This window comes from Schistocerca serialis, chromosome 1 (genome assembly GCF_023864345.2).
Source record: "Schistocerca serialis cubense isolate TAMUIC-IGC-003099 chromosome 1, iqSchSeri2.2, whole genome shotgun sequence".
NCBI lineage: Eukaryota > Metazoa > Arthropoda > Insecta > Orthoptera > Acrididae > Schistocerca > Schistocerca serialis.
This window is the reverse complement of record NC_064638.1, coordinates 594,411,669-594,431,480: the sequence shown is the minus strand read 5'-3', so window position 1 is coordinate 594,431,480 and position 19,812 is coordinate 594,411,669. Positions and strand designations below refer to the sequence as shown.

Below are 19,812 nucleotides of genomic sequence, written 5' to 3'. Positions count from 1 at the left end.
GTCCTGAGCTTTGCCTTGCCACTTTGTGTAGTATTCTTTCGCCTTGTCTGTAGTTACTCTGTTGTGTTCGTGGAAGTTTAACTTTTCATCTATGCGTACTCATAGCGTGTTACAGTAATTCTCTTTATGTTTGTGTTCAGTAGACTCCTCAACAGGGTATATGTTCTTTTGTGGCCCGATATCTGGAGTTTGTCTGTTGTTCACTACTGTGCGATTTTCTGTATGATGCCACGTGCCTTCGCTTCTAGCGAAACTGCTACCAGCAGGTCATCTGCGTAAGCGACAACTCCATCAACCATGTTGTCTCCATCCAAGAGTTATAGGGGGGGTTCGATAGTGATGTCCCAGAATATGGGTCCACAGATCGATCCCTGTTGGCATCCCTTGGTAATTCTGCTGACTAATTTGTTATTACCCACAAGCTACTTCACTACTCTGTCGCTGCAGCAGTCCAGAAGGCTATTACACAGGGAACGGGGTACCTCCAACTATCGTAACCTCTCAAACAGTGCTGCCCAGCACAGGTTCTCAAAGGCACATGTGATGTTTATCGTTGTTGCTACTGCGTGGTTGCTTGGTGTACTTGTAACAATTTAGATTGCTAGTTTAATTGCGTCATCGATGAGTTTTTCTTTTCTTAAGCTAAACTGGCGGGGACTGAGGCCTTGGAGAGCTCTCTGAGTCTGCAGTCGGATGCACATTAGCTTCTATTGAACCTTAACCATTCTATTTACACGACACATTGGTCAGTAAGATTTGCGATTTGAAGGGTCACTGTCTCTGGATTTTTGTATGATCCCTGCATTCGATATTGTAGGTACCCTGCCTAGTCCTTCTGCGTCACTAACTACTTCTGTTAGGTATGGGGTGACCTATAGCGATAATGATTTAAATACTTGTGCATGAATGTCATCTGGCCGTGGGGCTTTTTTAGTCTTCAGTTGTATCATCGCTACTGCGACGTCTTCCTCAACATCTGGGCAGGTAACAGCAACCGTGTTGTACGATGTACGTACTACATTTCTTAGTGTTGTTTGTTGTAGTGTGTCTGTGTTCATGACATCTTCGGTTAGCCGTTCACGGAGTAACATTGTGCTGAATTTCTCCATCTTCCATTTATTGTGCCATCATTCTACCTTAGTGTTCCTAATACTAGTAGGGTCCAACAGGCATGGAACTTCATCTCTGAAACTGACATCCGAGACCTTATCAACACAATGCATGCACGTTATATGCTTGCCGTCAACATTCTGGCGGTTACACAGGTTATTAATGTACTGGCAAATTCATTCCCAAACTGTCATTGCTCTACATTATTTTCTGGTCTTGCTACTTTTCACGTTAATGTATTATTCTCAAATTTAACCAGAACGTCACTATAAAATCCTATAGCTTTCAAAAACAGCTTTCCTTACGCTTCGTTCATGAATAACGTTTCATTACCTTCTCGTCGAAACCAAAATTGTTTCATCAGTTATTTGACAGTACGAACATGCAGTTTTCCATAGCATTTACTTGGAAAATGATTTCTAGTGGAAAAGTCTAAACAACTGCCACTGAAAGAATGATGTCGTATTTGAAGTGCTGTCATTTAGCGTAGCGTTTTGAAAGCTTTCTTCACATAAATTTGGAGGCTGTATAACTCTTCCTCTACAATAGTCGTCAGAGCTGAGAGACATTTCTTCGTAAATCGGTTGTGAAATGAAATTACCTTGAGCTTGAACACGTAAACTAAACCCAATAGTACGGGAAATAAATCTGCAATTTCGAATATGAACCAGCATCAGCTCTATGTTGGACTGACGACAGTGAAAATACGTACCGGACTGGGACTCGAACCTGGATCTTCCGCTTTAAGTGAGCGGTCGCCTTAACCGCTTCGGCTATCCATGCACGAATCACGCTCAGACACAAACTTCTATATGTCGTCGTCCATGTGGCACAACCCTGCACTCGTATGATACGTATATTCACGTCCAGAAAGAAACTATTTATTGAGAGTTAAAGGTCAGGCGTTTCCAAACAAATACAAGTAATATTGCCAGTGGTATTAAGAAGTACTTCTTAATAACACAGGCACTGCTGTTTCGCATAAACCCCACAGAATTACAATGTCTCAGGATACATACCAAATAGTATACAAGAAATCACTTTTTGTAGGCCTCTCAACGCTTTCTTCTTAGAGTATTATTTATCTGCAAACGGCTGCAGTAAAGAACCATTTCACCCTGGAAATCGCTTCACAAGGCCGCTAGTTAAGATGATATACAGGATAAATAGAAAACACTTGCTGAACGGAAGCGAATGAATTATTGCATCAATACTGCCCTTGAAATTTTTTATTTATTCTGCAACGTCCCGCATTGTTGAGTAAATGGTTAGGCTACTGATAGTGTAAGATGACAGAGGTGAGACGGACGTGTATGCATTACTTTCTAGCAAACTCACTTTACAATCTAGGTGACCGACATCCATGTAACCAACAGATTTCGGAATGTAAACTCCCAAGCCAATCGACTTTAGCTTTTTCTCCAGATTTCAGATAGTAACTTTCTAAGCCTTCGTTTTATTTGCAGTGCTTCCGCGCATATGCGAAGACGGTGTTGTAGTGATAGTTAATGAATACTTGGATTCCGATTTTCTTCGAAACACAATTAAAATATTTATTTCCTCTTTGTATTTTTTATTTTCCTTGTAATTCCAAGCAATACTCCTTAAAATATGTGAAATTGTTACCTTTCTTAACCTAAGATCTTGATTGGATACATAAGGTCGCATGTGTAGATGACATCGATCTTCCTCTCACAGCTTTTTAATCTATCCACATTACAAATAGTTTAATTTTCTTCGTTAACATAAATAGTAAAATGGTCTATTCCACCGTGAGAGAGTCTCATCAGTGCAGGCTTAGACATTCGTTTACTGCACATGGTGGAATCACAGCCTCCATGAAGTACCGACGTATGACCGATCTTTCCTGCTCTACACACGGGGTGATTCAGCTACCACCTCTGAGGGTTTCATGCAACGTGCACGATTTTCATATTCTCTCAAACTGTTAGTCCTACAGAAAAAAATTAATGGTACATTTCTGTAAGACATTTGATGTAGTTAAATTTTGTATCGCGTTAACCTTTCGCTAGAGGTCATAGTTTCGAATTATTCAAGAAAATCGTACAAATGTAGCCTCCAAATGTGTTTTTCTTCAATAACTCAAAAACCATAGCCCCTATAGGTAAAGTATACATGTACAAAATCAAACTACATTAAATTGCACTCGAATAAGTTCTGTTCATACTCTTTACAGGACTGAAAGTTAGCGTGCAGCGAGCGAGAGAATATTGAAATCTAGTTAGTGGCTCTTTAAAGCGTTGTGGGTTTCATAAAACACATACCTAGGGGCAGCTGAGTAACCCTGTATTCTTGGCAATGTTAGGTGGAGAGAACCTGAACAACCTATAATGAATACAGTGTTGACTACAATCCAGCTAATATGCCTTCAATATTGTTCACTACTGGATTGCAGTGTATGTATGAAGCATTACGCATGCAGTCGCCAGTGGAATCAATTTTCTACCTAGCTGTTATAGCTAATAGACGGCAGAAGTAGCGACCGTTATTTTACCTACGATGCTGAGTTGGACGGCGTGTCCAATGGGCGGCGTGGTGCTGACTTGGCACTCGTAGACGCCGGAGTCCTTCTTTTGCGGGTATCGGATGCGCAGCGTCCAGTCACCGGTAAGCGGTGAGTGCACGGCCTCGAAGCGCTGGTCGCTGGTGTACGTGTAGCGGCCGACAGTCAGCAGATGGATGTCGCGGTGGCGCACCCACGACACCTGTGGCCATGTTACAAGTGAGTGCTCTACGAGAGCAATTTTATCTGCAAAGTAGAGTACAGTTTCTTTGGCAACTGCCCTATAACAACAAATAAACAAATACTCAACCAACGAGTCATCGACTCTGCTTATATTTCGTTTGACTATCGATCATACAAACGTCGATGAACCAAACCACAACAAATAGTGCTCTCTACTAGACTGAACGCTACTATGAGGCGACGTATGATAGTAACGTGGTAAGGAAAATAAGGGTATACAAATGCATTAGTGACGAATGCAGGATCATTCTTGGGACGACCCTAGCCGCCAGTGGGAAAAACCACTGAAATTTACAGCTTTGTCAAAGGGAAGCTCGTTATGAACTGACACATGGGAACGAGCATTCCGAAAGCAAAGCTCCTCTACTGTTCACATAGGACTGTCGTGAGCGTCGATAGAACGTGGATGGATTCAAGAACCCCAAGTTGAGTAAGATTTAACCTTAGTTCTTATTTATACAGGGTGTCTTCCATAACTATATCACGTGAAATATCTTTGGAACAGTAATAGATATTCAAAAACAGTTTTCACCAGCATGAACGTACGGCTTAGAAAACCAAATACTGTGCGAAATTTTAAAATGTAAACGAATACTGTTTTCAACACAAACATGTGTGTTTTTAAATGGACACCACCTATTATTTCGTAGGCAATCAATAGCATCAAAAGTCACTAAAATAATGGCTTTGGTATCATCGAAATACGTCAATTACATCCCAAGAAATTACGAACCGCAGTTGACGCTTGAGATAAACGAAGCGCCCAGCTAGCGCACGTCCTGACACTCAAGCGTGCACCTCATGCTGCCTGTGTCAGGGGCTCACACAATGCGAAGGTATGCACAATCCACAAAAATAAACAAGTAACACGTCTAGTGGAAAGTTACGTTTTTCAAATTGTAAATGTATGTTTATTCTAGCGAAATGGCAACTAGAGCTATAATTAGAAATAACACACTTGAATTCACTTTGCTGAAAACATTTACTAGTGCCCTGTCGCCCACAGAAACTATACTGATGTGCATTACAGCCAGCATAGAAAACACACCCACATCTCGAACAATGAAACTGTCGCTCGAACATATCTTCGAAGTACCCTCCGTATGTACCAATACACGTTTTCAGACGGATAACGAGAGAGCGTTGCACAGATTGCAGAGTTTCTATAGATACTGCCGCACACGCCGCAGTAATATCATGTGGCATGTCCTCTACTATCGCTGGGGGTTCCTGATACAGTCTGTCTGTCACTGCGCCCTATAGAAAGAAGTCTTGGCGTCAAGTCGGGGGACCGTGCTGGCCATGGCACAGTATTTCCCCGCCCCATCCACCTATTTGGAAATGTCGGATCTAGAACGTATCTGGCAACTTTTGCATTGTGTGCGGGACATCCATCATTTTGGGACCACATCGATAGAGGAGTTTCCAATCCTAGATCCTCCATGAGGATCACTAGTGTGTGTTGAAGAAATGATGCATATCGCTGTCCATTCAGTGTCCAAACCTAAAAATAGGGACCTACAACACAGTTAGCAAAGATACCTCACCAAACACTGACACTTCACTGTCGACGATGAGCAACTTGGCGAATGCAGTGGGGATTTTGTAAGGACCAGTAGTACATGTTCCGCAGATTCACATTACCATGATTTGTAAATGAAGTCTCGTCCGTAAACAACGTATTGCATAGGAATACTGGATTACCTTGCAACTGCTGAAGTGCAAAACGACAGAATTCAATGCGGGATTCACAGTCATTTCCGTACAGTTCTTGGTGTAGTGAGGTATGAAACGGATGAAAGCCACGCCGATGCAAGATTCTGCACACACTACTGTGGCTTATTTCTACATTTCGTGAAATTGCTCCTACGCCCACTTGAGGATTGTGTGTTGCAGCAGACAAAACAGCAATCTCATTTCCATTGCCAGTCACTGGCGTTGTACGTCGACGTTTTGTGGGAGCCCAGCTTCCTGTTTCCGTGAGTGTCTTGCAGATTTTGCCAGATGTGACGGACACCGCCGATCTGGGTAGCGTTCAGCATGCAGTGTCACCGCTGTGGTAGCATTTCTGTGCCATTCGCCACAAATCAAAATAATATCTAGGTTTTCTTCATTACTGAAGGCCGACATATCGGCTACATGACGGCAAATGTAACAAGCCACAAGGAAACAGTTTTTAATGTGGCAACGTATGTGAATTACGTTACCGTATGAGAGCAGTTCCGAAGATCAGATTAGGAGACACTTGTACACTGAATGTGGAGCGTGCCGTGGTGATATTGGTATGTCTACGGCAGGATATAGGTGCCAGTGAAGGCAACCCGTGCTCTGAGCACAGTACTACATGCGATGCTTTACGTTAGAAATTGTGACTCCGTTGCTATCCTTTATAAGCCACACATTTCAGAACTTATGAGGTTTAGAACCGTAAAACCAAGTGTGTTGCCACTAATTGTAGCTCTAGTTGTCATTTCGCAACAATAATCATTACGCGCAGGATATCCATCATTCTGATACCGCATTACTTGACGCATTATAAGAGTTGGTCCGGTTCAAGTAAGGTACAGCTGAAGAAATGGCTAAACTATCCCCCTTTATGAGTGCTATCAATGAAATATGGGCCGCTGATGTGTTGTCATACTATACCACACCATACATTAACTCTCCACTGACGTAGTACGTCAATCACATCACGATTACCGGCAGCGTGAGGTGCACGCTTGAGTCTTACGGAGTGCGCAAAGTGTGTCCTTCATTTATTTCAAGCGTCAACTTCGCTTCGAAATTTCTCTGGATGTCATTGCCTTATTGCGATGCAACCAACGCCATTATTTTTGCGATTTTTGATGCTATTGGTTCCATACGAAATGATAGGGGATGTCCATTTTAAAATACACACGTTTGTGTTGAGAACAATATTTTTTAACTTTTAAAATTTGGCATAGTATGTGGTTTCGTAAGGCCCTGCCGTACGTTCATGGTGGTGAAAACCGTTTTTGAATATGTATTGTTGTTCCAGAGAAATCTGAGGTGGCAAAGTTAGGTGAGACATCCTGTATGTGTCTCATCATTTATTAGTTACTTGTTTTCTGCGATCACATTTCGATTGTGTTAGATTTCTTGTATTGTGATGAGACACTCTTACGATTATTTATTGTGTTTACTTTCATGTCATGAGAACGAAATCCTCCACGACGGCACAGTGAATAAAACGTTCTCTGACTTCTTGCCGCGTCAGTACTGGGTAAAATTTCGATCTTTCATCTGTTACCTCCATCGTCTTCGTCAGAGGCAACTGATTGTCAGAACTGGGGTTTTGGTGGTCTTATATAGGCAATGGGCGGCTTCTGATTACGTAATGCTGTCACAGATGGTGTCACGTCTGCGCTGGTGGGTCCACTCCTCCCGTGGTAGCATAAACACTGCGGCGAATATCTTCTGCCTATAGCTTGCGTCCAAGCACCGCTAAGCTTATGTCCACAGTCACAGTTGCAGTTCTTCACACACAGTCTTAATTATACAGCCACTTTATTTATAAAATCCCACTAAGGAGGAACGGATCGGAAAATAGGTCTTATTCCTCGTCTTCCCAGGACTTCATCATTTTTGCTGAGTGTTGAGCCGCAGAAGGGAAGGAACACAATCTGTGGCTCAGACGTGAATGTTGAACGTTTTAACATTTCGTTTTCCTGACGGGCCACCGATTGTATTCCTTACTTTCTGTGATGCTACATGCAGCAAAATATACAGAGAGCCAGCAAGACATTCCTACCGACTGGCTCTTTACACTCATTAAGTAATAAGTGCTATCTAAAGGGCATGTGAAATTGATTTCTTATATTTAGATTTCCATAAGGCTTTCGACACCGTTCCTCACAAGCGTCTTCCAACCAAACTGCGTGACTACGGAATATCGCCTCAGTTGTGCGACTGGATTCGTGATTTCCTGTCAGAAAGGTCACAGCTCGTAGTAACAGACGGAAAGTGATTGAGTAAAACAGAAGTAATAACCGGCGTTATCCAAGGAAATGTTAAAACCTCTATAGTTCCCGGTCTATATTAACGACATAGAAGACATTCTGAGTAACCGTCTTATATTGTTAGCAGATTATGCTTTGATATACCGTCTTTTAAAGACATCAGATGACCAAAACGAATTGCCAGAAGATTTTGATAAGATGTCTGTATGTTGCGAAAATTGGCAATTGACCCTGAATAAGGAAAAGTGTCAAGTTATTCACCTTAATACTAAAAGAAATCCGCTAAATTTCGATTATACGATACGTCACACAAATCTGAAGCCTGTTACTTCAACTAAATACTAAGGGATTACAAATACAAATAACCTAAACTGGAATGATCACATAGGTAATGTTGTGGGTAGAGATTACCAAAGACTGCGATTGATTGACAGAACACCTATAAGGTGCCACAGATCTACTTAAGAGACTGCTTATACCACGATTGTCCGTCATATTCTGGAGTATTGCTGTGCGGTGTGGGATCCGCATCAGGTGGGACTGACGGATGACATCAAAAAAGTACAAAGAAGGGCAGCTCGTTTTGTATTATCGCGAAACAGGTGAGATAGGGCCACAGTTATGATACGTGAGTTGGAGTGGTAATCATTAAAACAAAGACGTTTCCGTTTCGACGGGATCTTCTCAAGAAATTTCAACCACCAGTTACCTCCTTCAATTGCGAAAACATTCTGTTGGCACCCACCTACATAGGGAGAAATGATGATCACGCTAAAATAAGAGAAATAAGGGCTCGCAAAGAAACATTTAAGTGCTCGTTTTTCCCAAGTGCCGTTCGAGAGTGGAACGGTAGAGAGACAGCTTGAAGGTGGTTCACTGAAATCTTTGCCTGGCACTTTATTGTGAATAGCAGAGTAACCACGTAGATGTAGATGTAGACCTAAGAAGATGAAGGGTAAGCTACGCCCTTACGGGGTAGTCTCTGTCTCAGGGTCCCTGGGTTTTACAACAACCCTTGTGAGTGCGGTAGCAAATACATCGGTGCATCCATTCACACTGTTTCCGACCGCCGTGCAGAACATCTAAGGCATATTAAAAATCGAGGACTGCAGAAATCAGCAGTTGCTGAACGAAGCCTCACAAACATGTACAAAATACTGTTTGACGAAACAAAAGTTTTGTCTCATGCTTCTATGTACTGGAATTCATTAATTAAAGAGGCTGTAGGAAAAACAATGGTCGACAAGAACTTCAACTGTGACAGCGGATATAAGCGGTCCATGGAAGCGACCTCTTGAGGCAGAGATATGCTTCGCAATGTATACCTACGACAGGGTCGGTGACGCCACCGGCACAGACGTTGACACCATCTGCAACAGCATTATGTAATTAGCAACCGACCAGAAGCCGCTGATGAGCTGCATAATGCTACCACAGATGCAGTTTTGACAGTCATCTTTTCCTAACAAACAGGATGGAGATAATCGTCGAAAAACCTGAAATGAGGCAGCAATTAGTCCAAGCAGTTATATGCCCTATGTGAGGTAATGACTACGTTGGGTTAAACGTACCGCAGATGTAGAGTAATTAGTGTCATACGTCCAACAGTGACATCTGCTTTACATTTACGCTAAAAATGTCCTACTAATCGTTCCAACAAACGCTGCAATGAAGCTTTGACGTTTGAGATGGTAAACGGCTGATTGTTTTGGAGCACTTAGTGTACCAAATGCTTCTCTTACGTCTGTATGGCCTGCTTGCGCATGTAGTGCCTTTGTACGCTATCTGTTGATTTTTTTCTAGTTTCTGTATTGCGTTCGTGTTTCATTTCTGTTATGTATTATACCTTTCATTTTGTAATTCAGTTTCTCTGCTGTCTGTGTGTAATACGAGATGACAATTTCGATTTCTTGATTTGTTTGTATCTCTTTCTTGTGTAGTTGGAGTCTGTTAACTCTGTGTAACAAACACAATAAAGTTTACAAATTCACAGACACATGACGTACACGATTTGCCTCCATTACGCCACCAATCAATGAGTTAAAATTAATTAGCGAACTCATGAAAACAATGCTTCCCGTACGACGGGATGGGCTTCTTAGGTGTGAACATGTCTAAATAAAAAGTGTAACATATATATATATATTATCTGATCAAAAGTATGGGGACACACCTACGCAACGCAGACCTGAACTTCGGATGTCATGAGTGGTGAAAGAGTGTTGTGAGACGAGGCTTCAGCAGAACGTGTCTGTCAGGAGAGTAAAATGACTTCGAACCTGAATTAGTCACTGGGTGACACTTGATTAACAAATCCACTGGGAAAATTTAAACCCCTCTTGAGCTACGTAGGTCGACTTTTGGTGACGTGACTTTGAAGTGGAAAAGTGAAAGAAAAATAATAGGAGAAAGGAGACCAGCCAGACCTCATGAAATGGACGAACAGGGAGCGTCAAACATATCTGATGGGGTTTGTAGAAAATCTCATGAAATCAGCAGAAGGACTCACTCCTTAGTTCCAAAGCGCTACTACCAGCCCAGCATAGTGTGTTAGAAAGAATGTGTTTGAATAGTCGAGCAACTCATCATAAGCCACAAATTTCCCTAGTCAATACTAACAAACGCAAAGCTTTAATTGGTGTAAATATCGTCGCCACCAGACATGGAATGACTGGAAACGAAAGATTTGGAGTGACAGTTCATGATAGAGTCTGTTGGTATCCGATGGAAGAAATTGGGTTTCACGAAGGCATGGAGAACGATAATTGCCATTGAGTTTAGCGCTCACAGTGAAGTGTGGAGGAAACGGTGTTGTAGTATGTTTGCGCGTAAAGAAACGCTCATTGCAGAAGAGTACATCTTATAGCATTGAGTAAGGCAGACAGAACAGGAACATTTGGCTGACTATGATCGAATCAGCATGAGAATACTACTTGTCATAACTTAGCACACGTTAAGAAATTGTTTGGGAACAATAACATACCGAAAAGAGAGTGGCCCGCCTAGGGTCCAGACCTGAGCCTAATGGATATCCTTTGGGATAAGTGAGAAGTTCGACCTCGCTCCAGAGGTCTATGTCATTATGTTCTCCGGTTTGGAATGCGACGCCATTCCTCCACAGACATTCAGAAATCTCATTGAAAGTTTCCCCAACAGGATTAAAGCAACATCGAGATGAAGGGTGGACACAAAGAAGTCTCCGTCCCCCCACCCCCCACCCCCACCCGCAGAAAAAAGTCAACTAATACTAGGTGGGACACATCTGAATATGTTTCGTAAGTCAATTCTAGATTGTATTAATAGGTGAATGATATCTCCTAGTCTGCTGACTGATGGGGGAGAAGCCCTGTAATAGTGACAAGCAGGAAGTGAATTGTCACTTACCTTCCCCGTAATTGATGTCGCTAGAGACGATCCAATAACTCAGTTCAGTGTTAGGAATGAAAATGGCAGACGCTAAATTAATGAAACTGTCTTAATATTCTCGCGAATGGTTTAGGAAAGTCATGTTAAACCGCACACACTGTCTACAAAATCGATGAAATTCGTAAGAAATTACTTCGATCGTGCAAGAGCTAAACATGTCTTAACAGCGACGTGAAACTTATTTCATTCGTTAAGGACCAATATATTAAAAACGTTATCAAATTACTGCGTAACAGGTAGATGCGTAACAGGTAACCGAGCGAACTGGCGCAGTGGTTAGCACACGGGACTCGCATTCGGGAGGACGACGGTTCAGTCCCGTCTCCAGCCATCCTGATTTAGGTTTTCCGTGATTTCCCTAAATCGTTTCAGGGAAATGCCGGGATGGTTCCTTTGAAAGGGCACGGCCGATTTCCTTCCCCATCCTTCCATAACCCGAGCTTGCGCTCCGTCTCTAATGACCTCGTTTTCGACGGGACGTTAAACAACACTAATCTAACCTAACCGTAACAGGTAGAACGACAAAGGAACATTGTATTTTCCCTATAAGACTGGGATTTAGAAAATAAAGGCTGATCTTCATACATTCAGCTACAATTAATGGTAAATTGCTAATAATATTTGCAGGATTATGTTTGCGATCTTCATATAGGGAGGCACACGAAGGAAACATTGCTGTAATTATTTATTCTGCAGCAAAATATTTGTTCGGTTACTGTGTAATCTACCTATGACATGGAAATGGTAATACGAGAAAGGCAAGAGACACAATGAGCTCTGTCCAGTGTGTGAATCTCATAACGTACTAATGAGCTAGTGTATATTTACCTCTGTCGCAACGTAATAGAGTCTCACAGTTTCCGTTATACAGCACTACACTCTCGGACATCTGCCGTGCGTATATTTTCATCACGTTTTCGTTACTAATTTCATGTGCTGATGTAACACTAATTGTTTATTATCTTATTTCTCATTCATTCCGTCATTTGTGCAATCTATTCAGCCCTTGCTGTTCATACATATACAATCAAGAGATGCGGTCTTGTTTGAAAAACCTTGCTATTATCCCAAGTTTCATTAATTCCCATGTTAACTCACAGATAAAATCGCGAAACAATTTGGTATCTTTTCCTTGTGGATTAATGTATTCTCGTTCGTACTTCATTTCTGTGCCAATGTTAAATAACATATCGATGACTTCGCTCATAGTTTTAAATATCGTCGGAGAAGTGAAGCAATTTAACTCACTTAATACAACCAAGTCTTCCGATTCAGACTGTACACTAATTTGGTTGTTTCAGAGTACGCTGACGCAGTAACTCGAACCTTAACAATTATGTACAGCAGCTCGGTCAAGGAATGTCCGTACACAAAGACTGGAAACATGCACAGGTCATGCAAACATTCAACAGAGCTAGTAGGAGTCATCCACTGAACTCTTCATTTCATTGACGTCGACATGCAGCTGTGATCGAACATTATGAATTACCTCGAAACGGTCTATTGACACACAGTCACCACTGGTTTAGAAAACATCGTTCTTGTGAAAGACAACTAGCACTTTACTCACACAAATTGCTGAGTGCTATTGACAAGGGATTTCAAATTGATTCCGTATTTCTAGATTTTCTGAAAGCTTTTGACACTGTACCACACAACCGGGCTGTAATGAAATTATGTGTTTATGGAATATCGTCTCAGTTAGGTAACTGGATTTGTGACTACCTGTCAGATAGGTCAAGTTCATAGTAACTTACTGAATGACATCGAGCAAAATCGAAGTGATTTCTTGGGTTCCCCTAGGTAGTGTTATAGGAACTCTGATTTTCCTTATGGATATAAACGATTTAGGAGACAATCTGAGCAGTCGTCTTAGGTTGTTTGCAGATGACGCTGTCGTTTACCGTCTAGCGAAGTCATGAGAAGATCAAAACACATCGCAAAACGACTGAGAAAAGATATTTGTATCGTACGAAGGTTGACAATTGTCACTGTATAATGAAGAGTTTGAGGTCATCCACATGAGTGCTAAAAGGAATCCGTTAAACTTCGGTTACACGATACGTCAACCAAATGTAGAGGCCATAAAGTCAACTAAATACCTAGGAATTACGCTTATGACAACTTAAACTGGAAAGAACACGTAAAGCAAACACTGCGTTTTATTGCCGACACTACACTTGTCTGGCCACTTTTGAAGTACTGCTGCGCGGCGTGAGATCGTTACCAGATAACACTAAAAGAGTGGATCGAGAAAGTTCAAAGAAGAGCTGCATGTTTTGTATTATCGTGAAATAGGGGAGAATGTGTCACTGACATGATACAGAATTTGGGCTGGATATAAAACAAAGGCTTATTTGGTTGGGGTGGAATTGTCTCACGAAATTTCAATCAGTTACTTTCTCCTTCAAATGTGAATAATTTGTTCACGGCGACGTGCATAGGTAGAAAAGATCACTTAATAAAACAACGGAAATCAGAGATCGCACCGGAATATTTAGCATTTGTTCAAGATTGGAACAATAGACAATTATTTGCTTGGCACTTATGTGCGATTTGCAGAGTATCCATGTACATGTAGATTTAGATGATATATTAGAATCCCCATACTGCCTACTTCACCTTCATGGCAATAATGCTAAAACAAAGGCTTATTTCGTTGGGGTGGAATTGTCTCACGAAATTTCAATCAGTTACTTTCTCCTTCAAATGTGAATAATTTGTTCACGGCGACGTGCATAGGTAGAAAAGATCACTTAATAAAATAACGGAAATCAGAGATCGCACCGGAATATTTAGCATTTGTTCAAGATTGGAACAATAGACAATTATTTGCTTGGCACTTATGTGCGATTTGCAGAGTATCCATGTACATGTAGATTTAGATGATATATTAGAATTCCCATACTGCCTACTTCACCTTCGTGGCAATAATGCTTCGTCTTGTAATGGACTCCATACTTTAAGGATACACAAAAAAAGTCGAGCTGAGAACTTTTCGGAGTTGTTGTTGTGGTATTCAGTCCTGAGACTGAGCTCTCCATGCTACTCTATCCTGTGCAAGTTTCTTCATCTCCCAGTACCTTCTGCAGCCTACATCCTTCTGAATATGCTTAGTGTAATCATCTCTTGGTCTCCCTCTACGATTTTTACCCTCCACGCTGCCCTCCAATACTAAATTGGTGATCCCTTGATGCCTCAACACATGCGCTACCAACTGATCCCTTCTTCTAGTCACACACTTCTCTTCTCCCCATTCCTACTCAATACTTCCTCATTAGTTATGTGAGCTACCCATCTAATCTTCAGCATTCTTCTGTAGCACCACATTTCAAAAGCTTCTATTCTCTTCTTGTCCAAACTATTTATCGTCCATGTTTCACTCCCATACATGGCTACACTCCATACAAATACTTTCAGAAGTGGCTTCCTGACACTTAAATCTATACTCGATGTTAACAAATTTCTCTTGTTCAGAAACGCTTTGGACAACGGACTTGCCGCAGTGGATACACCGGTTCCCGTGAGATCACCGAAGTTAAGCGCTGTCGGGCATGGCCGGCACTTCGATGGGTGACCATCCAGCCGCCATTCACTGTTGCCATTTTTCGGGGTGCACTCAGCCTCGTGATGCCAATTGAAGAGCTACTCGACCGAATAGTAGCGGCTCCGGTCAAAGAAAACCATCATAACGACTGGGAGAGCGGTGTGCTGACCACACGCCCCTCCTATCCGCATCCTCAACTAAGGATGACACGGCGGTCGGATGGTCCCGATGGGCCACTTGTGGCCTGAAGACGGAGTGCTTAGAAAGTTTCCTTGCCATTGCCAGTCTACATTTTATATACTCTCTATTTCATCATCAGTTATTTTGCTCCCCAAATAGCAAAACTCGTTTACTACTGTAAGTGTCTCATTTCCTAATCTAATTCCCTCAGCATCACCCGACTTAATTTGACTACATTCCATTATCCTCGTTTTGCTTTTGATGATGTTCATCTCATATCCTCCTTTCAAGACACGGTCCATTCCGTTCAACTGCTCTTCCAAGTCTTTTGCTGTCTCTGACAGAATCACAATGACGTCGGCGAACCTCAAAGTTTTTATTTCTTCTCCATGGATTTTAATACCTACTCCGATTTTTTTTTGTTTCCCTTACTTCTTGCTCAATATACAGATTGAATAACATCGGGGAGGGACCACAACCCTGTCTCACTCCCTTCCCAACCACTGCTTCCCTTTCATGTCCCTCGACTCTTATAACTGCCATCTGGTATCTGTACAAATTGTAAATTGCCTTTCGCTCCCTGTATTTTACCCCTGCCACCTTCAGAATTTGAAAGAGCATATTCCAATCAGCATTGTCAAAAGCTTTCTCTAAGTCTACAAAAGCAAGAAACTTAGGTTTGCCTTTCCTTGATCTACTTTCTACGATAAGTCGTATGGTCAGTATTGCCTCACGTGTTCCAACATTTCTACGGAATCCAAACTAATCTTCCCCGAGGTCGGCTTCTACTAGCTTCTCCATTCGTCTGTAAGGAATCCGCGTTAGTATTTTGCAGCCGTGACTTATTAAACTGATAGTTGGATAATTATCACATTTGTCAACACCTGCTTTCTTTGGGATTGCAATTATTATATTCTTCTTGACGTCTGAGGGTATTTCGCCTATTTCATACATCTTGCTCACCAGATGGTAGTTGTTTGTCAAGACTGGTTCTCCCAAGGCTGTCAGTGCTTCAAATGGAATGTTGTCTACTCCCAGGGCCTTGTTTCGACTCAGATCTTTCAGTGCTCTGTTAAACTCTTCACGCAGTATTATATCTCCCATTTCATCTTCATCTGCATCCTCTTCCATTTCCATAATATTATCCTCAAGTACATCGCCCTTGTATAGACCCTCTATATACACCTTCCACCTTTCTGCTCTCCCTTCTTTCCTTAGAACTGGGTTTCCATCTGAGCTTTTGATATTGTTGCAAGTGGTTCTCTTTTCTCTGAAGGTCTGTTTATTTTTCCTGTAGGTTACAGGAGAATATGGGCTTGGGACAAGGAATGAAAGAGGAGAAAGACTAATTGAGTTCTGTAATAAGTTTCAGCTAGTAATAGCGAATACCCTGTTCAAGAATCACAAGAGGAAGAGGTATACTTGGAAAAGGCCAGGAGATACGGAAAGATTTCAATTAGATTACATCATGGTCAGACAGAGATTCCGAAATCAGATACTGGATTTTAAGGCGTACCCAGGAGCAGATATAGACTCAGATCACAATATAGTAGTGGTGAAGAGTAGGCTGAAGTTCAAGACTTTAGTCTGGAAGAATCAATACGCAAAGAAGTGGGATACGGAAGTACTAAGGAATGACGAGATACATTAGAAGTTCTCTAACGCTATAGATACAGCAATAAGGAATAGCGCAGTAGGCAGTACAGTTGAAGAAGAATGGACATCACTAAAAAGGGCCATCACTGAAGTTGGGACGGAAAACATAGGTACAAAGAAGGTAGCTGCGAAGAAACCATGGGTAACAGAAGAAATACTTCAGTTGATTGATGAAAGGAGTAAGTACAAACATGTTCCGGGAAAATCAGGATTACAGAAATACAAGTCGCTGAGGAATGAAATAAATAGGAAGTGCAGGGAAGCGAAGACGAAATGGCTGCAGGAAAAATGTGAAGACAACGAAAAAGATATGAATGTCGGAAGGACAGACAGCATACAGGAAAATCAAAACAACCTTTGGTGACATTAAAAGCAACGGTGGTAACATTAAGAGTGCAACGGGAATTCCACTGTTAAATGCAGAGGAGAGAGCAGATAGGTGGAAAGAATACATTGAAAGCCTCTATGAGCGTGAAGATTTGACTGATGTGATAGAAGAAGAAACAGGAGTCGATTTAGAAGAGATAAGGGATCCAGTATTAGAATCGGAATTTAAAAGAGCTTTGGAGGACTTACGGTCAAATAAGGCAGAAGGTGTAGATAACATTCCATCAGAATTTCTAAATTCATTATGGGAAGTGGCAACAAAACGACTATTCACGTTGGTGTGTAGAATATATGAGTCTGGCGATATATCATCTAACTTTCTGAAAAACATCATCCACACAATTCCGAAGACGGCAAGAGCTGACAAGTGCGAGAATTATCGCACAATCAGCTTAACAGCTCATGCATCGAAGCTGCTTACAAGAATAATATACAGAAGAATGGAAAAGAAAATTCAGAATCCACTAGGTGACGATCAGTTTGGCTTTAGGAAAAGTAAACGGACGAGAGAGGCAATTCTGACGTTACGGCTAGTAATGGAAGCAAGGCTAAAGAAAAATCAAGACACCTTCATAGGATTTGTCGACCTGGAAAAAGTGTTCGACAATATCAAATTGTGCAAGCTGTTCGAGATTCTGAGAAAAGTAGGGGTAAGCTATAGGGAGAGACGGCTCATATACAATATGTACAACAACCAAGAGGGAATAATAAGAGTGGACGGTCAAGAACGAAGTGCTCGTATTAAGAAGGGTGTAAGACAAGGCTGTAGCCTTTCATCCCTACTGTCCAATCTGTACACCGAGGAAGCTATGATGGAAATAAAAGAAAGGTTCAGGAGTGGAATTAAAATACAAGGTGAAAGGATGTCAATGATACGATTCGCTGATGTCATTGCTATCCTGAGTGAAAGTGAAGAAGAATTAGATGATCTGCTGAACGGAATGAACAGTCTAATGAGTACACAGTATGGTTTGAGAGTAAATCGGAGAAAGACGAAGGTAATGAGAAGCAGTAGAAATGAGAACAGAGAGGAAAAAAACATCAGGATTGATGGTCACGAAGTCAGTGAAATTAAGGAATTCTGCTACCAAGGCAGTAAAATAACCAATGACGGACGGAGCAAGGAGGACATCAAAAGCAGACTCGCTATGGCAAAAAAGGCATTTCTGGCCAAGAGAAGTCTACTAATATCAAATACCGGCCTTAATTTGAGGAAGAAATTTCTGAGGATGTACGTCTGGAGTACAGCATTGTATGGCAGTGAAACATGGACTGTGGGAAAACCGGAACAGAAGAGAATCGAAGCATTTGAGACGTGGTGCTATAGACGAATGTTGAAAATTAGGTGGACTGATAAGGTAAGGAATGAGGAAGTTCTACGCAGAATCGTAGATGAAAGGAATATGTGGAAAACACTGATAAGGAGAAGGGACAGGATGATAGGACATCTACTAAGACTTGAGGGAATGACTTCCATGGTACAAGAAGGAGCTGTAGAGGGCAAAAACTGTAGAGGAAGACAGAGATTGGAATACGTCAAGCAAATAATTGAGGACGTAGGTTGCGAGTGCTACTCTGAGATGAAGAGGTTAGCACAGGAAAGGAATTCGTGGCGGGCCGCATCAAACCAGTGAGTCGACTGATGACCGAAAGAAAAGGCTGTATCTATCATACCCCTGGTGAGATAAGCCTCTACATCCTTACATTTGTCGTCTAACCATCCCTGCTTAGCCATTTTGCACTTCCTGTCGATCTCATTTTTGTGACGTTTGTATTCCTTTTTGCCTGCTTCGTTTACTGCATTTTTATAAATTCTCTTTATTTTTCGAAGATAACTGATTATTTTAGGCGTTACGCATGTATAGTTTAGTTGGGTAACAGTGCGCATTCCCGATTGAAGCTAGCGATAAAAGTCAGAACTTCCGTACCGCTTTTCTTCTGATTCCTATTAGCATCAAACAGGAACACAAAGACAGGCATCATTTGAGCTCTGCAGTGAGTGAGTGTGAGACTAGTAAAACAGGCCAGTTTCTTGTCATTTTGAACGGACGTGAAATTAGAAGATAAACCAGCATTTATTACTAATTTGTTTTATGTCAGTCAGTTCTTAAGAGCTGTTACTCTATATATCATTGCATAGGTATGATTTCTAAATCTAACCAACAGAATCTGCTCACGTTAGTGTGTAATGTCAGTGTGCGGTAATGGTACTTTGAATGAGAACAAGTGCGCACCCTGTGAAAAGGAAGCTGGAAGAACCTAAAATGAAGACGGAAGATATAACTGAGAAACAACAGCAGAGCGATTTGAAGAATGACAAAGCTGCTCGTGGGTGCTTTACTCAGCAGAAACATATAAACTGAAAGCCACTAGTAAGGAGGAATTATCAGAGCAATTTTAGCAATCGTATGTTTCCAATATTTTGATGTAGACAGTTACAAAGATCATGGTGACTGCTCTACTGGCGCATCGAAGTTGTTTTCTACATTGAGTAAAGAACATAACAAGCCTGCTTTGCATTTGTGGATAAGTAGGTAAAGAGAAAACATTACTGCATATTCGGGAGAAGACACTCTAAAACTATCTTTGTGATGACTGCGAATCAAAGACGTGCACGCTCTAAAAATTATTATAAATGCAGTGCCTGTTTTGATGGACATGTCCCTTCAGAACAGACACCACACATATAATAATATACAATACAGGCGTCTTGACAGTAACGATAAGCTCAGTGCGGATGCACACTATGTCCAGACTCG

At 41.5% G+C, this 19,812-nt stretch overlaps 1 protein-coding gene across 1 annotated transcript in view; it reads right to left on the bottom strand.

Moving 5' to 3' along the window:
• LOC126417575 (zwei Ig domain protein zig-8-like) overlaps positions 1-19,812 on the bottom strand; it is a 186,070-nt gene that overhangs the window by 11,248 nt on the left and 155,010 nt on the right. The window contains exon 3 of the mRNA XM_050085133.1: positions 3,626-3,836. Coding sequence (XP_049941090.1) covers positions 3,626-3,836 — 211 coding nt within the window. The remainder of the gene's footprint in view (positions 1-3,625; positions 3,837-19,812) is intronic.